General features: G+C 34.6%; 1 protein-coding gene across 2 annotated transcripts in view; it reads left to right on the forward strand.

Moving 5' to 3' along the window:
• The window catches only part of VTA1 (vesicle trafficking 1), a 64,120-nt gene that overhangs the window by 32,649 nt on the left and 9,980 nt on the right, over positions 1-21,491 (forward strand). For both annotated transcript variants that reach the window (XM_034990836.1, XM_034990837.1), the window contains exons 5-6: positions 7,583-7,691; positions 19,364-19,537. In XM_034990836.1, coding sequence (XP_034846727.1) covers positions 7,583-7,691; positions 19,364-19,537 — 283 coding nt within the window. The remainder of the gene's footprint in view (positions 1-7,582; positions 7,692-19,363; positions 19,538-21,491) is intronic.

Genomic DNA, 21,491 nt, shown 5'->3' on the forward strand with positions numbered 1-21,491 from the left:
TGTGGAAAAACAGGAGCTTTCATACATTGCTTGGTGAAAATGATAAATGTTATAACCACTTTGGGAAAAGATTTGGCAGATTTTTATGAAGTTAAATATACACCTACCCTTTTACCTAGCAATTCCTCCTTGGTGTTTATCCAAGAGAAATGAAACCTATGTCCAGAAAAAGACTTGTTCAGGAGAGCTCATAGGAACTTTATTCATAATAACCCAAAGCTGGAAACATCCCAGATACCTACCAGCAGAGGACTTGATAAATGAATTGCTCTGTACTGTGATCTAAAAAGGTAGTACTGACGCCCTTACAACATGGATGAATCTTAAAGGGATTATGCTGAGCAAAAGAAGACTCACATAATACAAACGGATTCCCTTCATACAAAGTACTCCAATATACATATTTATTCTAGTGAAAAAGTTAGGATTTATATGGGGGGGCAAATTGATCTGAAAAGGAATATAAAGGAATCTTCTGGGGAACTAGAAGTATTATATTTTGATAGGAATATATTTTATACAGGTATATCTATTTGTCAGAACTACTTAAATTATACATAAGATTTATGCACCTCAAGGTATATCAGTATTACTGCAAAAAGTTAAATATCGATCTGTTGTTTGTAGGTTTGATTTTTCTTAATGCTATTGGGTTGGCAATTCTAAAACTGCTTACTCTGTATTCTAGGATTGAGCAAATGAGTAAGTATATTGAGAGAGCTAGGTTTCTCACTTCTGGGGAAAGAAGTTACAATGGATGAGAAAAGACTAGATTGTATTATGGTGTTGGATTAGAATTGGAGGTGTCCATATTATTCATGCTTTTAAATATATTTGATAAATAGAGCAAAGTAGATACACGTGGTAGTAGTAATCGTGTAGTATAGGTAGTATATATGTACACTATAACTGTATATTACACTATGTATGTTTGTATATACACATAAAGCATACATACAGATGTGTATATACATGCACATGAAATTTAGTTCTTCTATCTCTGTATTGAAGGGACCTAGAAGCAATGATGCACCAATAGCGGTGAAAGTGTCTGATTTGGGGTTCTAAATAACATTCATCTCTAAAGGAACCAGGACTTTTGCAGAAAAGGCTGAATTTAGGACTGGGTCAGGGAAGGTACTAGATGAATTGGACCTTCGTCTTGTGCCAGAAAGTAAAATCTTCATATGACCTTGGGGACATGTCAAAAGGATCCAGAAGCCAGCTGGAAAAGGTTTCCACTGTCCATGTCAGGGACAGTTTGAGCATCAAAATAAGAATGATATTAGTGGATAAAAACTCATCGAATAAAATAAGCAGCAGTGGGTCTATACTGAAACATACAGAGAAATATGTGAATGAATGAATGAATGAGTGAATGAATGAATAATGGAAAAACAGAGAAAGCCCTTTATAATAGGATTCTAACAAATACAGAAATAATGATGAAGGTAGAAATCATTAATGGGTTTTAAAACTAATAGGTGTGAAGTTTGATGAAGAGCAAGATATTTACTTTAGTCTCTAATGTCTTCCCTCAAATTGCTTATTAATTTTAAAGGGGGAAGTAGTAAGTCTCTAATGGAGAAACCTGACACCACTTTAACCAAACGTTAATACAAACGTTAATCAAATGTAACACAACCAAATAACTTCAGTATTTGAGTCATCATGGTAAATAAATTTGTTGAATATATACTTTTCAATCATTTCTCATTGTATTTTGTCCATTGTTCTGGGAGTTTAATAGAGCCCTTGTTGTTTGTATACTATATTTGGGAGAATTGAGGGACTAAGAATATAAAAGTATTATCTTTGATGTTACCACCACGTTGGAGATAATTCCTTTCTTTTGTATCATTAACTGCTTTGAAATGTTATGAAAACTATGGATTCTCTCCCGTGCATATATGTATTGCATTTTTCCATACAATTCAGGGGGTTTCACAGACACCCTCAACCCTAGCCACTGACCTTTCTTTTCTTTGTAAGCCTAAGTCAAACTGTGTACTCAAGTGTAATGTTCACACTTATTGATTAGCAAAAATGTTTTACTCCAGGTTTGTGTTTTTCAAAGTGTGGTTCCAAGACAACCACCTTCAGAATCATTTGAGGTATTTGATTTTAAAAAAACATGGATTCCAGATCTACTATCCTTTCCTTCATCATCAAATATTTATTAAGCTCTACTATACATCAAGCATGGTTCTAAGCACAAGTAATGCAGCAATGAATAAAATCCCTGCCCTCATGGGAATCCCATTCCTCTGGTGAAGACAGTGAACAAATTAATAAATTAATAAATAAAATGTATGGCAGAAGGTAAGTTCCATGGAGAAAGTCAAGGTAGGGGTAGGAAGGTTCATTTCACTAGGTGGTTGGGGATGGCTTCACTGAGAAGCAGCATTTTTAGCAATGTCTTGAAGAAGATAAGGAAATGAAATATAAAGATGTTCAGGAAGAGGCAAGACAAAGTGCAAACCTTTTGAGATTGTAAAGAGGGTCTGTCCAAATTTAAGAAGTATCAATGAAGATAGTGTAGTTGAATCTGGAGTGAGAGAGGAAATAGGAGGTGAGGGTGAGGAGGAGTTCAACCAGAATTGATGGGATTTAAGTGCTATTTTTTAAGTATTTCATAAATAATTTATTAAAATAAAATAGAATATTTCTTTCTAATGGTCAAGGATGGAAGTAGGGAGACCCATTAGTTCATTTTTAAATAATCAAAGTGAGAAGTAATACTGGCTGAGACCAGAATTTGTAGTAGATGAGGTGGTGAGAAGTAGTTGGACCCTGAATATATTTTGAATGGAGAGCTGACAGACTTTAAAGATTAGTTGGTAGATTTTAAGAGAAATAGAGGACTAAAAATGACTCCAGTGGTTTGGGCTTGAACAACGGCAAGAAAGGAGTTGCCATTTACTGACATGGAAGAACAAAATTAGTGGGAGAAGATCAGAAGTCGGTGTTGAACTTTGAATGCTTTGAACTATCAGGCGTACAAGTAAAATGTTGAGGTGAATTGAAAGTTCACAAGAGAAAACTGAGCAGAAGATATGAATTTGGGAGTTGGCAGCATAAGGTGATATTTAAAACCATTACACTTGGGGCACCTGGGTGGCTCAGTCGTTAAACGTCTGCCTTCGGCTTGGGTCATGATCCCGGGGTTCTGGGATCGAGCCCCACACATCAGGCTCCCTGCTCGGCAGGAAGCCTGATCCTCCCTCCCCTGCTCCCCCTGCTTGTGTTCCCTCTCTCGCTGTGTCTCTCTCTGTCAAATAAATAAAATCTTAAAAAAAAAATAAAACCATTACACTGGATAAGATTGCCCAGGTAAAGTGTTAGAAGAGGGGAAGTCCAAGAACTGAAGCTTGTGGCATGTTCCCCACCCTGTAGATAAAAAGAATCAGGAGCACCCAGCAAGGCAGAGAAAACCGGAAGACCCTGATAACCAGGAAACCCAGTGAAAGGACATTGCAAGGAGGATGAAGTGCTCACCTTTTCATGCTGATAGAGTCAAGTAGGATGATCTCTAAGCTTTGGATTTTGCAAGAGAGAAGTAATCTGTAACCTTGACAAAAGCAATTGTAGTGGGATAGAAACTTGACTAGGTGGGTTCAAGACAGAAATCCAAGAGGAAGAATGGGAGCATTCTCTTTCATGGTGGCTTTTTGGCATTATAATAGAAAATGATTTTCATCAGATTTTGCATAGTTTGGGCTAAGAATTTTTTTTTTTATTATATCCTCATGTGATCCTTATATGTACCAGGTTTGAGAACCCCTGCTGTAGCCTGTGGTTGGCATTTGCTAACCAGTCATTCTTGCGTGTAGCAAGTGCACATGATTTAAAAATAAAATGAAAATCCTTACCACTGCTGACTCTCATGGCCAAAATTTGCAGTTGTCAGTGACTCTCATCAATCCAGTTACAAAACAGGAACTTAGAGGCCAGGGACAAAAGTAAAAGTTCTTTTTGTAATTCCTGTTTCCCAGAAAGGATGTCTAATCAGCCAAAAGGAGTTAAAAGATCTCAAAAATATTGACATCTTGAAATTTTCCTCTTCAAATATTCTTTGATACCTAGCATCCTTTATTTTAAAGAAAACAAAATTAAAAAACAAATTAATTTTGAGTTACAACTGCCAAAATCTTCTGTGAAGTAGTATAAGCTCCAGTTTGCAGGGTTGTCTTGAAATAATTGCGGAGTAAAAAATAAACGGTTGTATTGATTTATCTGCTCTGGGGAAATTTTGTAAAATGTATTTACTAAAATGAAACCATCTCAGGTTAGAGTAACGTTTTTAAACTTCACATACTAATGAAAGAACCCAACGTGGTTTAAACATCTTTACACTATTTTTTACTATGAAATTAGGAATGAAGGAACCTCCTGAAGTTATCACAATACAACTTAATCCAATTTAGTCTTTAGATGGTGTTAAATTATTTTGAGCGAAGAATAGTCTGTCCTATTTTAAAGATCCCAAAAGAAGGCAAATTAAACTTTCCTAAGCAATTTATACATTTTCTTTCAAAGGGGTCCTCTTAATATATACCAAGTTATAGCCTATGTTAATATGCATTAAGTAGCTGACGTTTTAAAGCCAGTTTTACCTTATTTCATATATTCCCATCTGAGTTGCAAATTGTAGTATGCTTATCAAGGTAGCCCTGAATTGAGTGGATCGCTTCACTGCAAAATAGTGTGACCTTGGGTAAGTCATTTACTTTTGTACTGCCATTTCCTCATATTTATAATAATGGGATTGCAGAATCCTAAGAGAAAAAGGTGAAGAAAATACCGTAGATTTCAGGTAATACAGATGCCACATTTAGTGATGGAAATTACTGCCTAGCTTTCACTTTAGATTCTGAAGTTCAGACCTACTTTGTTCATCCTGTTATCCCCAGCACTTATCATCTGTAACTGACTTGAATAAATGATTACTTCACTTGCTAGTAGTCAGGGAGGTTGATAAGAGAGTAAACATTTGAAAGTCTGCGGAGACTTTTATCAGAAGAGGAAGCCATGTTAGATAGGAAGACTAGCATGAGAAAAGATTGCAGGTGAGACAGAATCTCATCTGGATTGAGGGGAGATATTAGGAAGTAGAGCAGACTGAAACAGTATCCACAATGTGGAAGGCCTTGAATGCCAGGTTAAACTGTATTTACATTGACCCAGTCTTTTAATGTCTCAGAGCCTTGGAGTAAAATGTGACCTGCCTAAATTTCAAGTTTATTGTGAGGACTGATTAAGAGAAAAATGTGTAAGTGCTTCAAAACCTATAGGGTACTATAAAGATGTTGGTCCACAGCTTTACTCTTGTCTTGGATTTTTCTTACTTATCCAACTAGTCCGTAGTATGTATCTTCCACCAATGGCAAATTTACTTTTTCACCATCATTCTCTAAACACTTCATTTACTTCTGCCTTTCTGCCTTTGCTTATTCTTTTACTTCTCCCCAGGATAGTCTTACTGTTACTTTCCATCATACCCATCCTGTAAGACCAAGCTAAAAGTACCATTTACTTTATCATTTGTCCATTATTATGGACGTATTAAAGAAACAAGTTCAATACTTTCTACCTACTAAATTTTTATAGTAATATTCTTTTGTATTTTAGATCTATATCCATAATAAGATGATCAGCTCTCTAAGGGCAGAAGTCACTGTATTGGCTTGTTTTATGTCTCCCATATTACCTATCTGAAGGTCTTAACTAATAGCAATTATTAAAGAAGCCTAAAAAAATGTTGAGGTTATCTGTAGCTTAGGTTTTCCCAAAAATAGGGAAATTTTAAATCACTGGAAATTTGTAGTAATTCCCTTCATTAGTAAGTGACTTTCCTAGTACTTAAGTATGTAGAAACATAATTCATATTTAAAATTATATATGAATCCATTGATTGAGCCCACCCATTTACAGTATCTGCTAGGACAGGGTGTGTAAATTTATTTGGAGATGAGACAGAGGATTAGTACCCAAAGATAGGAGGGAAAGCAGGAGAACAAGAGTGTCACAAAAACCTGTAATAGAGAATGTTTCAGAGTTTGGAATGGTTCGATGTTTTGTATGCTGATGAAAGGTTTGGTAAGGTGATGCTTACAAGTGTCTGTTGGATTTGCCAGCGTGGAGAGGGCTGTTGGTGACACTGAGCACATTCCTTAAGTGAACTAACAACTTAAGTGAGGTGGGGGCTGGCACACGTGGGCTCACTGCCATTAAAAGGCATGGCGCATTCAAATTCTCTGACCTTTTATGTGATGAAAATAAGAACCAAACGAAAGAAACTCTTTTCTCTCTAGAGTGAATTAGCTGGTGAGGAAGTGAAAATGTTAAATGTGGTTGCTTCTTTTGAAAAGCTTCTTTGTGAAGTAGAATAAATTATAATCATACCTGGAAGAAAATGGAAATCAATGTAGAAAAGTTGTTTTTAGTGGAATATAGAAGAGGATTGTTTGATAAGAAAAGGGAAATTAAATATACAAATTCAGTAGTTTGGGCGTTACTTCTTTTAGGTTTCTATATACTTATCTGTAGTAGTATCTAGATAATTTTGCATAAAATGCTCAACTAGGTATCTGTGCTGTATACTATGTTTGTACTTATCCCTGATGTAGTGGTTCTTTGCAAAAGGCACATTACAGTTGTTTTCAACATAATGAAAAGTGTCTTATCTCAAACTCTAATGTGCATACAGATCACCTGGGGATCTTGTTATAGTGCAGATTCTGAGTTAGGTCTGGAATGTGTTTAAAGATTATGCCTTTCTAATAAGCTGCCGGTTGATACCAGTACCACTGGTCCATGAGTGTCATAAAGGTCAATTGAAATATAAAGTAAAAATTAACCCATCCAAAATTCTAACATACTTTTTTTATATTTTTAAAGCAAATTTTTGTCTTAATTTTATAGTGTGTGGCATGAATTTTAAGGCAGAAAAGAAAAGGCAACTAGCAGGTTCTTTACTGATATTTTCAGTTCTTACAACAACCCCATGAGGTATTATTTTCCCCTTTTTGGAATTGAGGTAACTGAGATTCAGAGCTGGTAAGTAGCGTGCTATGGGTTAAAAGGTCAAGTTTGCTTAGCTGTCTGTCTAGTGTTTGTTTGTTTTAACCCCTGCATCATCTTAGGTTTCCTTTTGTTTTCACAGATGTGTTTTCATAGATTTGTACAGATCAATTTTTCCTCTTTGGTGGAAAGAGCTCAATCTACTGTTACTATCTTTTATATTTAATTTTAGAATTCCATTTAACCTAGTCCTCCCAGGTGCATAAGAGTTACAAGTTTTGCTGAAGGACACTTCCATATTTCCATTGCAGACCTTTTCTGAAATACAGAATCATAAGAGAGGACTAGGCATGTGTTTTCAGGAAGATAGCTTTTTGTGGTCTGTTGAACCCTAGACAGTTGGTAGAATCCAGTGGTAGGGTGGGGAGGTTGCCAGATTGTTTCAGAGATATAACATGCAAAAATGGGTTTTATCTCAGAAATACCATATAGGTTATCATAAATACATATTTTTACTTCTTACTGAAATTTAATATTGATATAAAAATATTCCTTCTAGAATGTGAAACACAGGAAGTATGCAAGGTGGAAGGCAACATATATCCATAATTGTTTAAAGAATGGAGAGACTCCTCAAGCAGGGCCTGTTGGAATTGAAGAAGATAATGGTATGTATTTATTTATTTAAGTAAAATGATTTAGTAGAATCATAATCGTTCAGAATATTATCTAAGGTTTTGGGAAGAAACTATACATTTTCATTTGTCCCGTCAGGTCCAAATTCCATGAAAATTGTGTAAAATAAATTTAGGGACAGTGAGAGATTAAAGCCAAACTACTCTAATATCTGTCTTTGTCAACAAAGATGGCCTGGCCATCTCCTACCTGTAATCAGATTTCATTCTTACATAGAACAGGTAATCCATTTATAATTTATAAAATATTTCCAAACCACAAGGAACACTATTATTTTTTACATATCTATTTGAGGTGAGTTTTTTTTTTGTCAGAGGAGTAGGTAGTACATTCACATGGCTCAAAATTTATAGAGGATATAAAAATATGAAATGAATTTCTCATTTCTACCACATCCCTCATTGGCCAGATTCTACCAAAACCCAAATAAGTAAATACGATTTTTTTTTTTTGGTTTTTTGTGTCTCTTTACAGATGATTTTTTTTATGAATTTACAAATAAATAGGAATACACATCCTCCTTTTTTTAATACAGTTGGTAATAATAGACACTTCTGCACCTGAGTTTTGTTTTGACTTAATAAATGCATGAAAGTTTCACCATTATGTAGTAAGTAGTTTTATAAAATTAAATCATGAAAAAATAAGGGTCTTATTTCACTTCACCTTTCAGTTAATGTGTAATTGAAAAAAAAGGAAAGACATTTTTTACTTGTTTTTATTGATTAGACATACAGGAAATTGACTGTTAGGAGAACAATCACTGTACTCTGAATTAAAATTTTAGGTGATCCTTGCATTTTGTTATACAGATTTTAGGCATCTATAAAAATGATCATTGAATGCATGAGTTGGTGAACTTTTTCTTAAATGATCAGTAAATATTTTAGGCTTCTAGGTCATAAGGTCTTTGTGGCAACATCTCAACTGCTCTTGTAGTGCAAAAGTAGCCATAGGCAATATGTAATCAAATGAGCAGGTCCCTGTTCCAATAAAACTTTACTTACAAAACAGGCAGCCAATCTATCGGCCAGAGTTGGCTGACACCAGCCTAGTCCATCTCCTTAGATGTTATTACACCGAATTCTATTAAAAGATTGCCTAATACTGAACCAGCTTTACATTGTGTAATAAACCTCACTTGGCTCTGTTTTTTGTTTTTTGTTTTATTATACTGATGGATTCAGTTCACTGCTGTATCATTTAGGATTTTTGCATTGATATTTATAAGTAAGATTGGTCTACAGTTTTACTTTTTGGTGTCAATATTCTGCTTATGTCATAAGTATAATCTGAAGATTTCTAGTTTTTTTTATGCTTTGGAATCACTTTAGAATTTCCTTTCCTTTAAATGTTTTCTAGAATTTTTTTCATGAAACCAGCTGGTCCAGGTTCTGGGATGGCTTGTTGGCACTACTCTTCTATGGAAATTAATCCTCTTAAATTTTTTTTTTTAATTTTCTCAGTGCCCAGTGAATGAATGTACATTGATGAAATGAATATTTTAGTTCTTGTAGGCCATTTTAGTGATTTCTGCATATATGTGCTGTCCTCGCAGTTTTTCAGATGACAATTAGATTGCAGTTCTGCATAGTGGTATATTTATAAGTACATGCTGTATATGTATCCATAACAAAATATAACAGCTATGTTGAGTATTTCCATATATCAATTTAGAACAAATGGGTAGCAAATAAGCACATGAAAAGATGCTGAAATCTTTAGTCATTAGGGAAAAACAAATTAAGACTATAGCGAGATACATCATACCTACTACTAGAATCTAGGGCTAAAATTGAACAAACTCATAGTCCCAAGTGCTGACGAGAATGCCAGGTAGCCGGAACTCTCATACATTACTCATTGGAAAAGAAAAGGAAAACGGTCTGGCAGTTTTGTATAAAATTAAAAATATACTTGACACAATGTCTAGCAGCCCCACTTCTAGGTATTTTTTTACTCAAGAGAAATGCAAACATATGTCCATACAAAGGCCTGTTAACTGTTACCGCAGCTTTATTTGTAATTGCCCAAAACTAGAAATAATTCAGATGCCATAATCTGTTGATATTTGCAACAGTATGGTATGGACTAATTTCAGAAGCATTTTGCTAAGTGAAAGAAGCCAAACACAGAAGACTACATATACACTATATGATTGTATTTATATAACTTTCTAGAGAAGGCAGTGCTCTAGGGACACAAATCAGGTAAGTGAGTACCTGGGGTGAGGGAGGGATTTACTACAAAGGAACATGGGAAAGGTTTGGAGATTACCAGAAGTAGTGGTTATACATTATATAAGCTTTATGTCAAAACTGTATACCCAAGAGGTATGAATTTTACTGTATGTAAATTATACCTCAATAAACCTGCCTTTAAAAGAGCAAAGGAGATAGGAGGAGAGAACAAGTGGGGGAAGACAAGAAAACCTTTTTGTTCTATTTATTTATTACGCAGAGGGCTACTTAGAATGTTACAGTGCCATTTGGTGAAAAAGGTACACTGCAGTTTTATATATGGATACTCTGTAAATTATTTGCAGTTTATCTTCTAGAGATGCAAGCTTTCATACAGCAGTTCAAGTTCACTTTTTGCTCTCTGTTCCTGAAGCACACTTCGTATGTCCTTATCTAATGTTTTAACAGTCTTTTTCACACAGAATTCTCCTTACAGTCATTTTCTGTAATAAATCCCTTGCGTTCATATAGTGCCTTAAAGCTTACAAATCATTTTCACTTATCGCATGCCCATAGAAATCCCTTGGGAATAGCTTATGTTTTTGCTCTTGTCCACAGGAGGAAGTTGAGGTTCCACATGGAACCTGCCTAAGGACATAGAATCACAAAGGAGAACTAGAACTTGAGTCCTGGCCCTCTTCCTCTTGAGTCCTATGGGTGTTTGGGTTTTTTTGTTTGTTTTTTTATACCCAGTGCCTGTGTTTTTTACATCCTTCCTTTCCTACTTTAATACTGACCATTATCAGGAATGTTTTATGTCTGTCCTACTGTTAACAAGTGTCCACAAGAAAATACCCAAGATCCTCAGGCTACCAAGCAAGAATCACCACAATGTGGCATCAACCTAACTTTACCGGTTTTATTTTCTGTTCCTGTCTTGTATTTTCTTGAGTGGGTCAGGCTGCCATAACAAAACACCATGGACTGGGGTGGCATTTATTTTCTCAGGGGCCTAGAGGCTGGAAAGTCCAATATCAAAGTGGAGCAGGGTTCAGTTGCTGGTGAGTGCCCACTTCCTGGCTTTCAGACATCAGCCTTCTCTTTGTTCTCATATGAGAGAGAGAGAAACAGATTTTTCCTTCTTCTTCTAAGGCCACAGTTCTATTAGAATAGGACTCCACTCTTATGACTCATTTAACCTTAGTTACCTTCTGAAGAGCCTATCTCCAAATATAGTCACATTGGTGATTAGGGCTTGAGCATATGAATTTGGGCGGGGGCGGGGGGCACAGTTTATTTCCTAGCACCTGTATATTATAGTCATAGATGTTAATAGCCAGAAAGTACCTTTGTCTCTTTAATTATAAAACCATTTCTGCCCCCTAAATTGCTCATCTTTTTTTTTACCTATCTGAATGCTGCATATCTGTGATGTTTTCTCCTTCATCTGAATTTCTGCAGAGCTATTTTATGTATGTATATAAAGTCTTATAAAATGTATAGCACTTAATAAAGTATCTTCATAATTTATGTTAATATTTATTATTTATGGAGCACTTGGTATTATTGGGCATTGTGCTAGATATTTTACATGTATTAGCTAATCTAGTTCTCATAGCTTCTGAAGGTAGCTGGGCATCCCTGTTCAAGCTCTAATAACTAGTTAATGAAATTCAAGATTTGAACCCAAATCTTCTAATTCTAAAGTCTGTGCTTTTATTCTACATTTAAGCAGATGCATTTTTTTCCTTCAACCAGTTTGATATTCGATATTAATACCTATATCTTTCCCACTGAGTTTTATAAGAAAATTTCTCAGCCAGGAAACATAACTATTAATTTCACATTCTCTTGAGAACATAGTACCAATATTATGAGAAACATTTCTGTGCTTTAGACATGATGTAGAGCCCTAAATTTGGAATGAACTCCCACTTCCCAGGACATATCCTTGTTCTTACATTTTTAAAATGTAATTGTTTTTCATTCATTTTTAAAGAAACTTACTTTTTAATGTCATTTTGTCAGCGTTAGCTGGATACCGGGGATGAATAAAAGACATGATCCTTTACTTACAAGAGCTTACATCCTCATGGGGTACAACAGTTTTAATAAGCAGTTGTAATACATGGTAGTAAGAGACTGTGCCTGAGCTGAGTCTCAAAAGAGAAGTTGAATTAAGTCAGGTAAACAAAAAGGAAGGATGCCACAACTTTAAAAACAAAACAAAAACACTTCAAAAGCAGCAGGGAGGCAGATTGAGAACTGGCTAAGACTGTAAGATCAGTGTGTGGGGGGCTGATTTTTGAGAGTGAATTGGAGAAAGATAATTCTGCAGATTGTGAGATGAATTCAGGGGCTATTAGTGACCTAAATTACAAATAACAAAAGCCTGGGTGAGATATAGACCATGGGGATAAAGAAGGAAATGTAATCAGTAGAACATAGAACACAGAACACTTTAATGAGGGAGGAAATGGAAGATGATCCCTAAGTTTCCAGCCTTTCAAAGAAATGACTAATACAAGATGAGCAGGTTTGGTGGGAAAAATTAAGAAAAGATACTGAGATGCTCATGTGATTACTACTTGCAGAACTCCCAACTGGCAATTAGATACTCTTCCAAAGATTGCAGGAGAAAATTCTGGGCTAAAAATAGAACTTTGGAGTTGTCAGCCTAAAAGCAAGAGATGAAGCCAAAGTAAAATGTTTCTTCACCCAGGGAGGATGGATAGTTTAAGAACTAAGGCCAAAGATGGAACCTTTCTTCACATTTAGTAATTATATTAAATTGGAAACTGAAGCTGAACCACTTTTATTACCTGATTATATTTAAGGTACCTTTTACATACACATATTTGTAGTAAATGTAATCATCTTGTATTTATCATTACCTTCAAACATCTGATTTGAAAGATACTTTATTTCTTGTATATGGTTATACATATATTAAATATACCATGAAAATACATTTTTTGTTTTAAACATATTTTACTTTTCAGAAGCATTTCAGATGTGTCATTTTAGGTACATTGATATGCCTAATAAATAATCAGTGTTTTTTTTTTTTTTTCCCTAGATATTCTTTCAGTATCAGTGACTTCATTTTGATTATTATCATGATCTCTTTTGTTGTGAAATGGTGGTTTTAGGCTCTTTATAATACTAACTTAGTAGATGATTAGATATATGTAATTTTTGTTATGTTTTCCAAAAATTAGCTTAAGTAGAGCTTGTAATTTCTATTCATTATTTTTATTCAGTTTTTATAGAGCCTCTAGGTAGTAGAAAATTGGGAGTTAAAGAATACCAATAATCCTTTAAAATATAAAGGAGAATATTTTCACTGTATGCTTTTTCAAATAACTTAAAATGTAACCTGGTAACTTAATCAAGTGTTAATGTCATAATATCTAACAATATCTGCTAAGAAGTGGTTTATGGCTCTAAGAAGATGTTCTCAAATCTGAATATGTAAGAGAAAAGTCTTCTTTAAAACCTTGATTTTTTTTTCTCAGTATACCATTATATTCTCTTATGTTCTTAAATTAATAAAAGGTATTATGTTTAACAAAAGTCTAATTCTCTGTTATTCTGGAATTGAATTTCTAGTAAAACCATTAAAAAATAATAGATATTATACCTTAGAGTAAGAAAAAAGAGAAAGATACTTACTTCTGAAAATACTGCTATGTGGAATTAAGTCATATTGTCAAAAAGTACATAAGGAAGCCATATGATTAGTAAAAAAAAAAAAAAAATAGTGTTCCAGGAAAAAAAATAAGGCTCAACTGAAGGGAAGGAATTCTGTTAACATTCACACTCTAGGTTTCATGTCCGTTTCAATTCAGTACCTGCAAATTGGTATTATTTTTAAGTGGTCGTAATTAACCAATTATATTCAGTAAAAACTAAAGAAGGTAATTTCTTATATTTCTACTAATTTAAAATTTTCCTCTTTTGGGAAACCCTAAGATACAGTTAACTTCAACATTTTTTAGTCTCAATAAGTATTTGCTGCTAATTAAGACCTGTAGTTGGAGAACATAGGAGATACAAAGTAAGTCAATACATTGTTCATCTAAAATGTAATCTTAAAGTGCCCTAATCTAGTGTTAATGTCATAACTTTTAACAGTATCTCCTCAGAAATGGGTTATGGCTCTACAAAAGGATATAATTTTACATATATACATTTTTTGAAGTATTTGAAAATGAATTGGAGTTGCGCTCTTTTGCTTCTAAGTACTTCATTCGAGTTTGATACAATTGATTCAGTAATCTCCTTTGTGGCTTTTTGTACCTCGTCCAAGATACAGTCCAGGATCAACCACTGCATCTAACTTTCATGTCTCCGTAGTTCCTTTCATGTGGAATGGTTCTTCAGCCTTTCTAGGTGTTTCTTGGCCCAGTGTTTTTGAAGAATACAGGCTAGTTATAGACTGTCCCTCAATTTGGGTTTGCCTGATGTTGCCTCATAATTAGATTACAGTTATGCATGTTTAGCAGAAATCTGCCAGAATGAGATTGTGTCCCCTACCTTGCATTGGAAGTGTCTAATATTGGTGAAATATTGGTGATATTAACTGCTGCTCAGATAATGTGGTATTCTCTCAGTTATTACACTTTAAAATGATTTTCCTTGGTTATTAATAAGCTGTTTGTGTTAATAAGTTATTGTGGAATAAGTCCCTTTGAGACCATGTAAATACCCTATTTTTAATGAAACATTACCCCATTATCTTTAGCATCTACAAATACAAATTAAAGTTTACTGTTTGCTTAGTAGTGTAATTCAGTGACTCAGTGAATTTTGACACACACACCTTCTAAATAAAGAACATTTCCATTATCCCCCAAAATTACCTCATACTCTTTCCCAGCCCATTCCCACCTTGAGAAACAACTGATTTAGTTGTTTGTTTAATCAAAAATTAGTTTTGGGGCGCCTGGGTGGCTCAGTTGGTTAAGCGACTGCCTTCGGCTCAGGTCATGATCCTGGAGTCCCGGGATCGAGTCCCGCATCGGGCTCCCTGCTCAGCAGGGAGTCTGCTTCTCCCTCTGACCCTCCTCCCTCTCATGCTCTCTCTCATTCTCTCTCGCAAATAAATTAAAAAAAAAAAAAATCTAAAAAAAAAAAAAATTAGTTTTGTCTGATTTAGAACACTGTGTAAATGAAATCCCACGATGTTGTTATGCACCTAGCTTCTTTCAGCACGTCTGTGAGATTCATCTGTTTCTTGTGTCTTGTGTATCAGTAGTCCACTCTTTTTTACTGCTGAGTAGTATTTCATAGTATGGATACCATAATTTGTTTATCAGTTCATCTGCTAATGAACATAATGGCTGTTTCTAGTTTGAGGTTATGATGAATTAAGCTTCTTGACATTTAAATACATACGGTTTTTAGACATACTTCACATTATATGTGAACAGGTGGATGTGTTTCATTGCTGTGGGTCAATAGCTAGAATAGAATTGTTGGGTTATATATAAAACTCCCAAAGCATTTTCTAAAGTCCTTGTACCATTTACAGTTTCATCAGCCATGTATTAGAGTTTCTGTCTCTCTCTATCCTTGCTAGCCCTTAGTAATTGTCAGTATTTTTAAATTTAGCCATTCTGATCCTTATATAGTGGTTCTTCATTTGTGGTTTAATTAGCCTTTTTTCCCCAATGGCTAAGCGATATTGAACTCTCTTCTATGTGTTTACTGGCTTTTCATATATCTTTATTTGTGAAGTGTCTGTTTAAATCTTTTGCCCATTCTTTTTTGTTGGGGTAAATTATACATAACAAAGTTTACCATTTTAATCATTTAAATGTACGGCTCAGTGGCATTAAGCAAATTCGTATTATTCAGCCTGTCACCACCATCTATCTCCAGAACATTTTTCGTCTTCTCAAATTGAAACTCTGTACCCATTAAACTGTAAGTCCCCGTTACCCTATCCATTCCTAGCCCCTGGTCACTGACGACTGTTCTGTTTTCTGTCTTTGTGAATTTGACTATTCTAGGTACCTCATATACATGGAATCCTACAGTATCTGTCCTTTTGTGACTGGCTTATTTCATTTATTGTAATGTCTTCAAGGTTCATCCATGTTACAGGATGTTTTAGAATTTCATTCCAAAGGCTGAATAATATTCCATTGTATGTCCCTACACATTGTATTTCTTCATCCATTGATGAACATTTTGGTTGTTTCTACCTTTTGGTTGTTGTGAATACTACTGTGGACATTAATATACCTGCCCATTTTTCATGGGTTGTCTGTTGTTTTATTATTGAATTATTTATAAATTATGACTAGAAGTCCTTTGTCAGATACCTGTTTTACAAATATTTACTCCCGGTCTGTTGTTTCCCTACTTGTTTTCTTAACTGTCTTTTAATTACCAAAAATCATTAATCCTGGTGAAGTCTAATTTATAATTTAAAAATTTTTAGGGCTACTTCTTATGTCCCATGAAATATCTACCTCTACCTTAAAAATTCTTTTATATTTTTAATCCTGAAGATTTATCATTTGAGCGGTTACTTTTAGGTTTGTGAAAGACCTTAAATCTTTTCATGCGTATAGTGGGAGGTAGGCTAGATTCAGGATTATTTCCCCCCTAAGGATAGCCTATTATTCCATCACCATTTGTTATGCATTTTCCTTTCCTTGTTGAATTTCTTTGGTTTCTCTGTCAAAAATTCAATTAACCATGTAAGTGTGATTCTATTTCTGGATTCTGTTCAATTACATTGGTCTATTTTTCTGGTCTGTACCAACAGCACACTGCCTTCCACCTTTTTACAGTAAACCTTGGAGTCAGATGGCATAAGTTGTCCAACTCTTCTCTTCTTTCTCAAGATGTTCTTAGTTATTCTGTGGCCTTTGAGTTTCACCATAAATTTGGAAGTAGGTTTTTCAGTGTCTATTAAAATAAAAAACAGCTGGCTGGAATTAGGATTGATATTGCATTGAATTGATAGATAAATTTAGGGAGAATTGATACCTTAACAAAACTGAGTCTTTCATTACATGAATATGGTGTATCTTTGCATTTATTAAGCCTTCATTAATTTCTATCGGCAATATTTTGTATTTTTCAGAAAAGAGATTTTGTGCCTCTTTTGTTAAATTTGTTTCCGAGTATTTGGTTTTTTTCATTCCCTTGTTTACTTCTAATGTATGAAATACAATTGATTTTTGTATAATGATGTTTTATTGCACAACCTTGCTAAATTTACCTATTCTGGTGGTTGCTTTATAGATTCCTTGGGAGTTTCTGTGTAGATAATCCTGTTATCTGCAAAGAGAGGCAGTTTTGCTTCTTTCTTTCCAATCTTTATATCTTTTCTTTTTCTTGTCTATTGCACCCGCAATACTCCTTGAAATGAATTCTGTTGTGTCTGTTACTGGATTTAGCTACTTCAGCTTTTGTCTGCCTGGTATTTACATAATTTATCTATGTTCATCCTTTTACTATAAATATATCTGAGTCTTAAAGCATATAGGTGTTTTTTGGTTTGGGTTTTGTTCATTTGTTTGTTTAGTCTGTCAACATCAGCCTTCAAAATTGTGTTTGGTCCACTTAATTTAATGTAATTATTGCTGTAGTTAGATTTAAGTCTATCATTATCGTTTGTTTTCTGTTAGTCCCATCTGTTTTTGTCTCCTCTTAGTTTCTTTTCTCTGGTGAGTATTTCCTCTTTCATTCATTATGACTACATTTGTCTCTATGGCGTTGAACATATTTATAGTACCTGCTTTAATGTTATTTATTTATTTATTTTTCACTAATTTTTTGCTAATATCTGGGTCATTTGGGTCTTCTTCTATAGACTCTCTTTTTCTCCTAACTCGGGTCACATTTTCTTCCTCCCACCCCCCTTTATTTCTGTTAATTTTCATTGTTGATAACGTCTTGTAGCTCCTCTGCATTTTCTCATCTTCCTCTGCAAGTTCTTGATTCTTGTTCTAGCAGGCAGTTAACATGCCTGAACTCAAACACTGCCTGTCCTTCTTTCAGCTTTAAGGCTATTGCTCTCACCAGGACACTCTAGAATCTTCCCAGAGTGTGCATGCATAGTTCAGGGTCATACAGTATTTAGTTGGGGTTTATACACACATTTCAAGGCTCACTTCTCCGCAGCTCTTTCTTTTGCACAGACTGTTGAGTGCCTGCGGGTGAAAAGCCACATGAAAGCAGACCTTACCCGGTGAGATTTCCTCTCCAAAGGGCCACCTTCACTCTAGTTTCTGCCAGCTTTTAGTCACTTTCTAGTGCCTTTAAAAATTGGAGGGAGGGGCTCCTTCCCAGGATGTATAAATGTTATAGTTCTCTAATATAAGAGAGAATTATTTTAGTGTATATAAAGTATGAATACATCTACAAGGTTACTTAGTAAAATGTGTATCTCAGAGTAGGTAGGATTTTTTTTTTGGTTGTTTAAAATTATCCACATTGAATATGTAATATGGTTATGATCAAACAAAAAAAGTTATTTAAAAATGTGATAGGAAATAAATTGATTTCAGAAATCTCTTGCTCTCGCTTACATTTTAAATTATGAAGATTCCCAAAAGTGGCTAATTGTCATTTTAAATAGATTATCAATATTTAATTTTCCCAGAGTAGCTTTCAGATTCGGCTAATAATATAGTATATTTTAAGTCTGTATTTCAGAACTTACCAACACAGAGTCTCTACACTTGATCGTAGCCAAAAGACCGAGAAGCGATTCAACACAAAGTCTCTTACTACTACTTTCTGTGCAGGTAGCTCTGTGAAATTTCATTCCTTTGTTTTTGTTGATTAACCTACAACAAACACACAGGTAATCATTTAATAGCTAGCGTGAACAATGAATACTGATTAAAAGGCAGCTGTCAGAAAAATAAAGTCTAGGGGCGCCTGAGTGGCCCAGTCGTTAAACGTCTGCCTTGGGCTCAGGTCATGATCCCAGCTCCTGGGATCGAGCCCCACATAGGGCTCCCTGCTCGGCGGGAAGCCTGCTTCTCCCTCTCCCACTCCCCCTGCTTGTGTTCCCTCTCTCTCTGTCTCTCTCTGTCGAATAAATAAATAAAATCTTAAAAAAAAAGAAAAGAAAAAGAAAGTCTATGGATAGCATAAATGTGACATGTCTTGCCAAAAATACCCTCTTCATCTTAAGTTTAAAGAGTGAGTTTAAAGAAAATTTAGTTTTAAGAAAAACATACTATATGCAAAGATTTTAATAGAATTGTAAAGTATTAACTTGAAGTGACAGTCATAATGCCAGGCATAATTAAGTGATTTAAGAAACGAAAACAATTAAAACTATTATTTTAAGAGATAGAGCCTACTCATTAATTGCATTAAATAGAATTGCATCAGAAGGTCTGTTCATCATGTCTGTATAGCAAAATAAGAATGTTTGGCATTTTTCTTCCAAATACCTAGTTTAACTTTACATGTAAATTATATAATAGATGTTGAAGAAAATGAAGATACTGGAGCAACATCCCTGCCAACTCAGTCGCCTCAGCCGTCATCTTCGACTTACGACCCAGGCAGCATGCCATCCAGCAGCTTCTCTGGCATACAGATTCCTCCCGGCGCGCACGCTCCAGCTAACACACCAGCGGAAGTGCCTCACAGCACAGGTAGGAAATTGAAGCTTAACGAGTTTTGAACTCTCCTTTCATAAATAAGGACTGCACTTTTTATTGTGTTTTTGACTGATCGTGATGGTCATGAAGCATAATAAGATCTTTAAATTCTATTTGAACCTACAAAAAATGTACAGTCCTTTTTGTTTAAGTTTTATTGTTGTTTGTCCTTTAGTTTTTTGAGAAGTGACCAAACATTTACATATGTTACTATTAACTTTATATTTTATTACTAAGAATAGCTTCTGTGCTTTTCGTGTGTGGTACTGTTTTCTCTTTCTTCCCCTCCCTTTCTTTGCCCTTCACTGTCCAAGATTAGCACTGAGTTGTGCGGATCTATCATAGTATGTGTTGGTCAGCGTCCCACTGTGTCAGCAAGATTTGATTTTTCTTGCCTTATTTCCTTAGGACCTCTGCCCTCAACGTAGATATTATTGATGAAGGGAGCAGGCATTGAGGCAGAAAATCTCAATAGCAGGGGAATCACAACCAAAAAGAGGGGGTGTGGGTTATTTCTTTTAATATTATAAACAGTTGACTGAAGAAAAGAAAGGGAAGTGATAGCTACTGTCTTTGAATAATCAATACTGTATGTCTGTGTTTTCATGGAAAAGATCTAACAACACTAGTCTCTAGTAATGAGTCAGTGTCCGTAAATGAAAGATAATTTTTAAAATTGCAGACAGATACTCTTCCATTTACTTGTATTGTTGACAAAGTGTCATCCTTACCTTGAGATAGAAGGGCATTTAAAGCCATAATTTACATGTTGAAGTTTTTCCAAAAATTGTTCTTAAAATACTTCTTTTATCTCAGCATAAATGTAATCTATGGTAGTAAACCATACAAACATTTCAAAATATTTAATTCATAGGATAAAAGTCATTCTTTGAGCCCTCATTTCTGCGGTTTCTGTTAAGTACCACACCATTACTTCACTGACTTTAAGATTTTCAGCCTCAGTTTACCCAAACCATTTTAGCTTATTTTGCATGAGTTGAATAACATTTAAAAGTTTTCTATTTGACTATTATAGCACCAATTATTATTAATTTCTTTCCTCCTATTTTAAAACTTTTAACTTTATATTATCTACAAATATTGCTGTTATTTTTGTCTTGAAGAATATTGATGAATATGATTATTTTAACACTGATCTCTTTTGTGTCATCATTCTGTATATTTTACTCTGACTTTGCTTTGCTTTATGGCTGTATGATGAGTTTAATAGACCAATTTGAGTTTGTTTTGTAAGTAAAATTTCACAGAACACTGTTATATTTTATTTTCTTACAGAAATATTCAGTATTTCCAGTGTAGAATAATATAAGCAATACCAGCTACTTAGATGTATTTGCCTTAGATAAATACTACTCTATTCTATTGAATTTAAACACTAACCAGGAGCTCCTGACACACTATTTTTATAGAAGGGCAAAGTGTGAATAAAATGTATTTTGAAGTCAAATAGTATTGGTTATTAGTTCCTGCCCCTTGCTAAACCACAAACTCAGATGTTATTCAGCTTCTCAGTCTAGGTTTTGCCTCTTTCTAAAATGAAATTAACCATACTTCTCATAGTGATTTTAATTATTAAAGGAGAAAAAATTTGAAAATTCACTACTGTGCCTAATCACAAAATCAGTGTTCAGCAAATTAGCTTCCTTTTCCTTTTTTTTTTTTTCTCTCTTCCTTCCTATCTCTGTGCCAAAGACAGGGTATTTAAGAGCAAGCTAATGAACACTTAAAATCATTTTGTGAATCAAGGGAAGTGTCACCTTTAGGGGTAGGATATTGACCTTAAAAAAAAGTTGCCTAAAGGGTACCATGTTAGACAATTTATCTTAGGGTAGAATTCTGATACAGGCACCTATATACATATATTTTATATATAGTCATACAGTGTGTATATAGAAGAGAGAAAGCTTACTTCTGGGAGGGCTGTATT

Source organism: Mirounga leonina, unplaced genomic scaffold (genome assembly GCF_011800145.1).
Source record: "Mirounga leonina isolate KUSES-001 unplaced genomic scaffold, KU_Mleo_1.0 Mir_53, whole genome shotgun sequence".
Lineage (NCBI taxonomy): Eukaryota > Metazoa > Chordata > Mammalia > Carnivora > Phocidae > Mirounga > Mirounga leonina.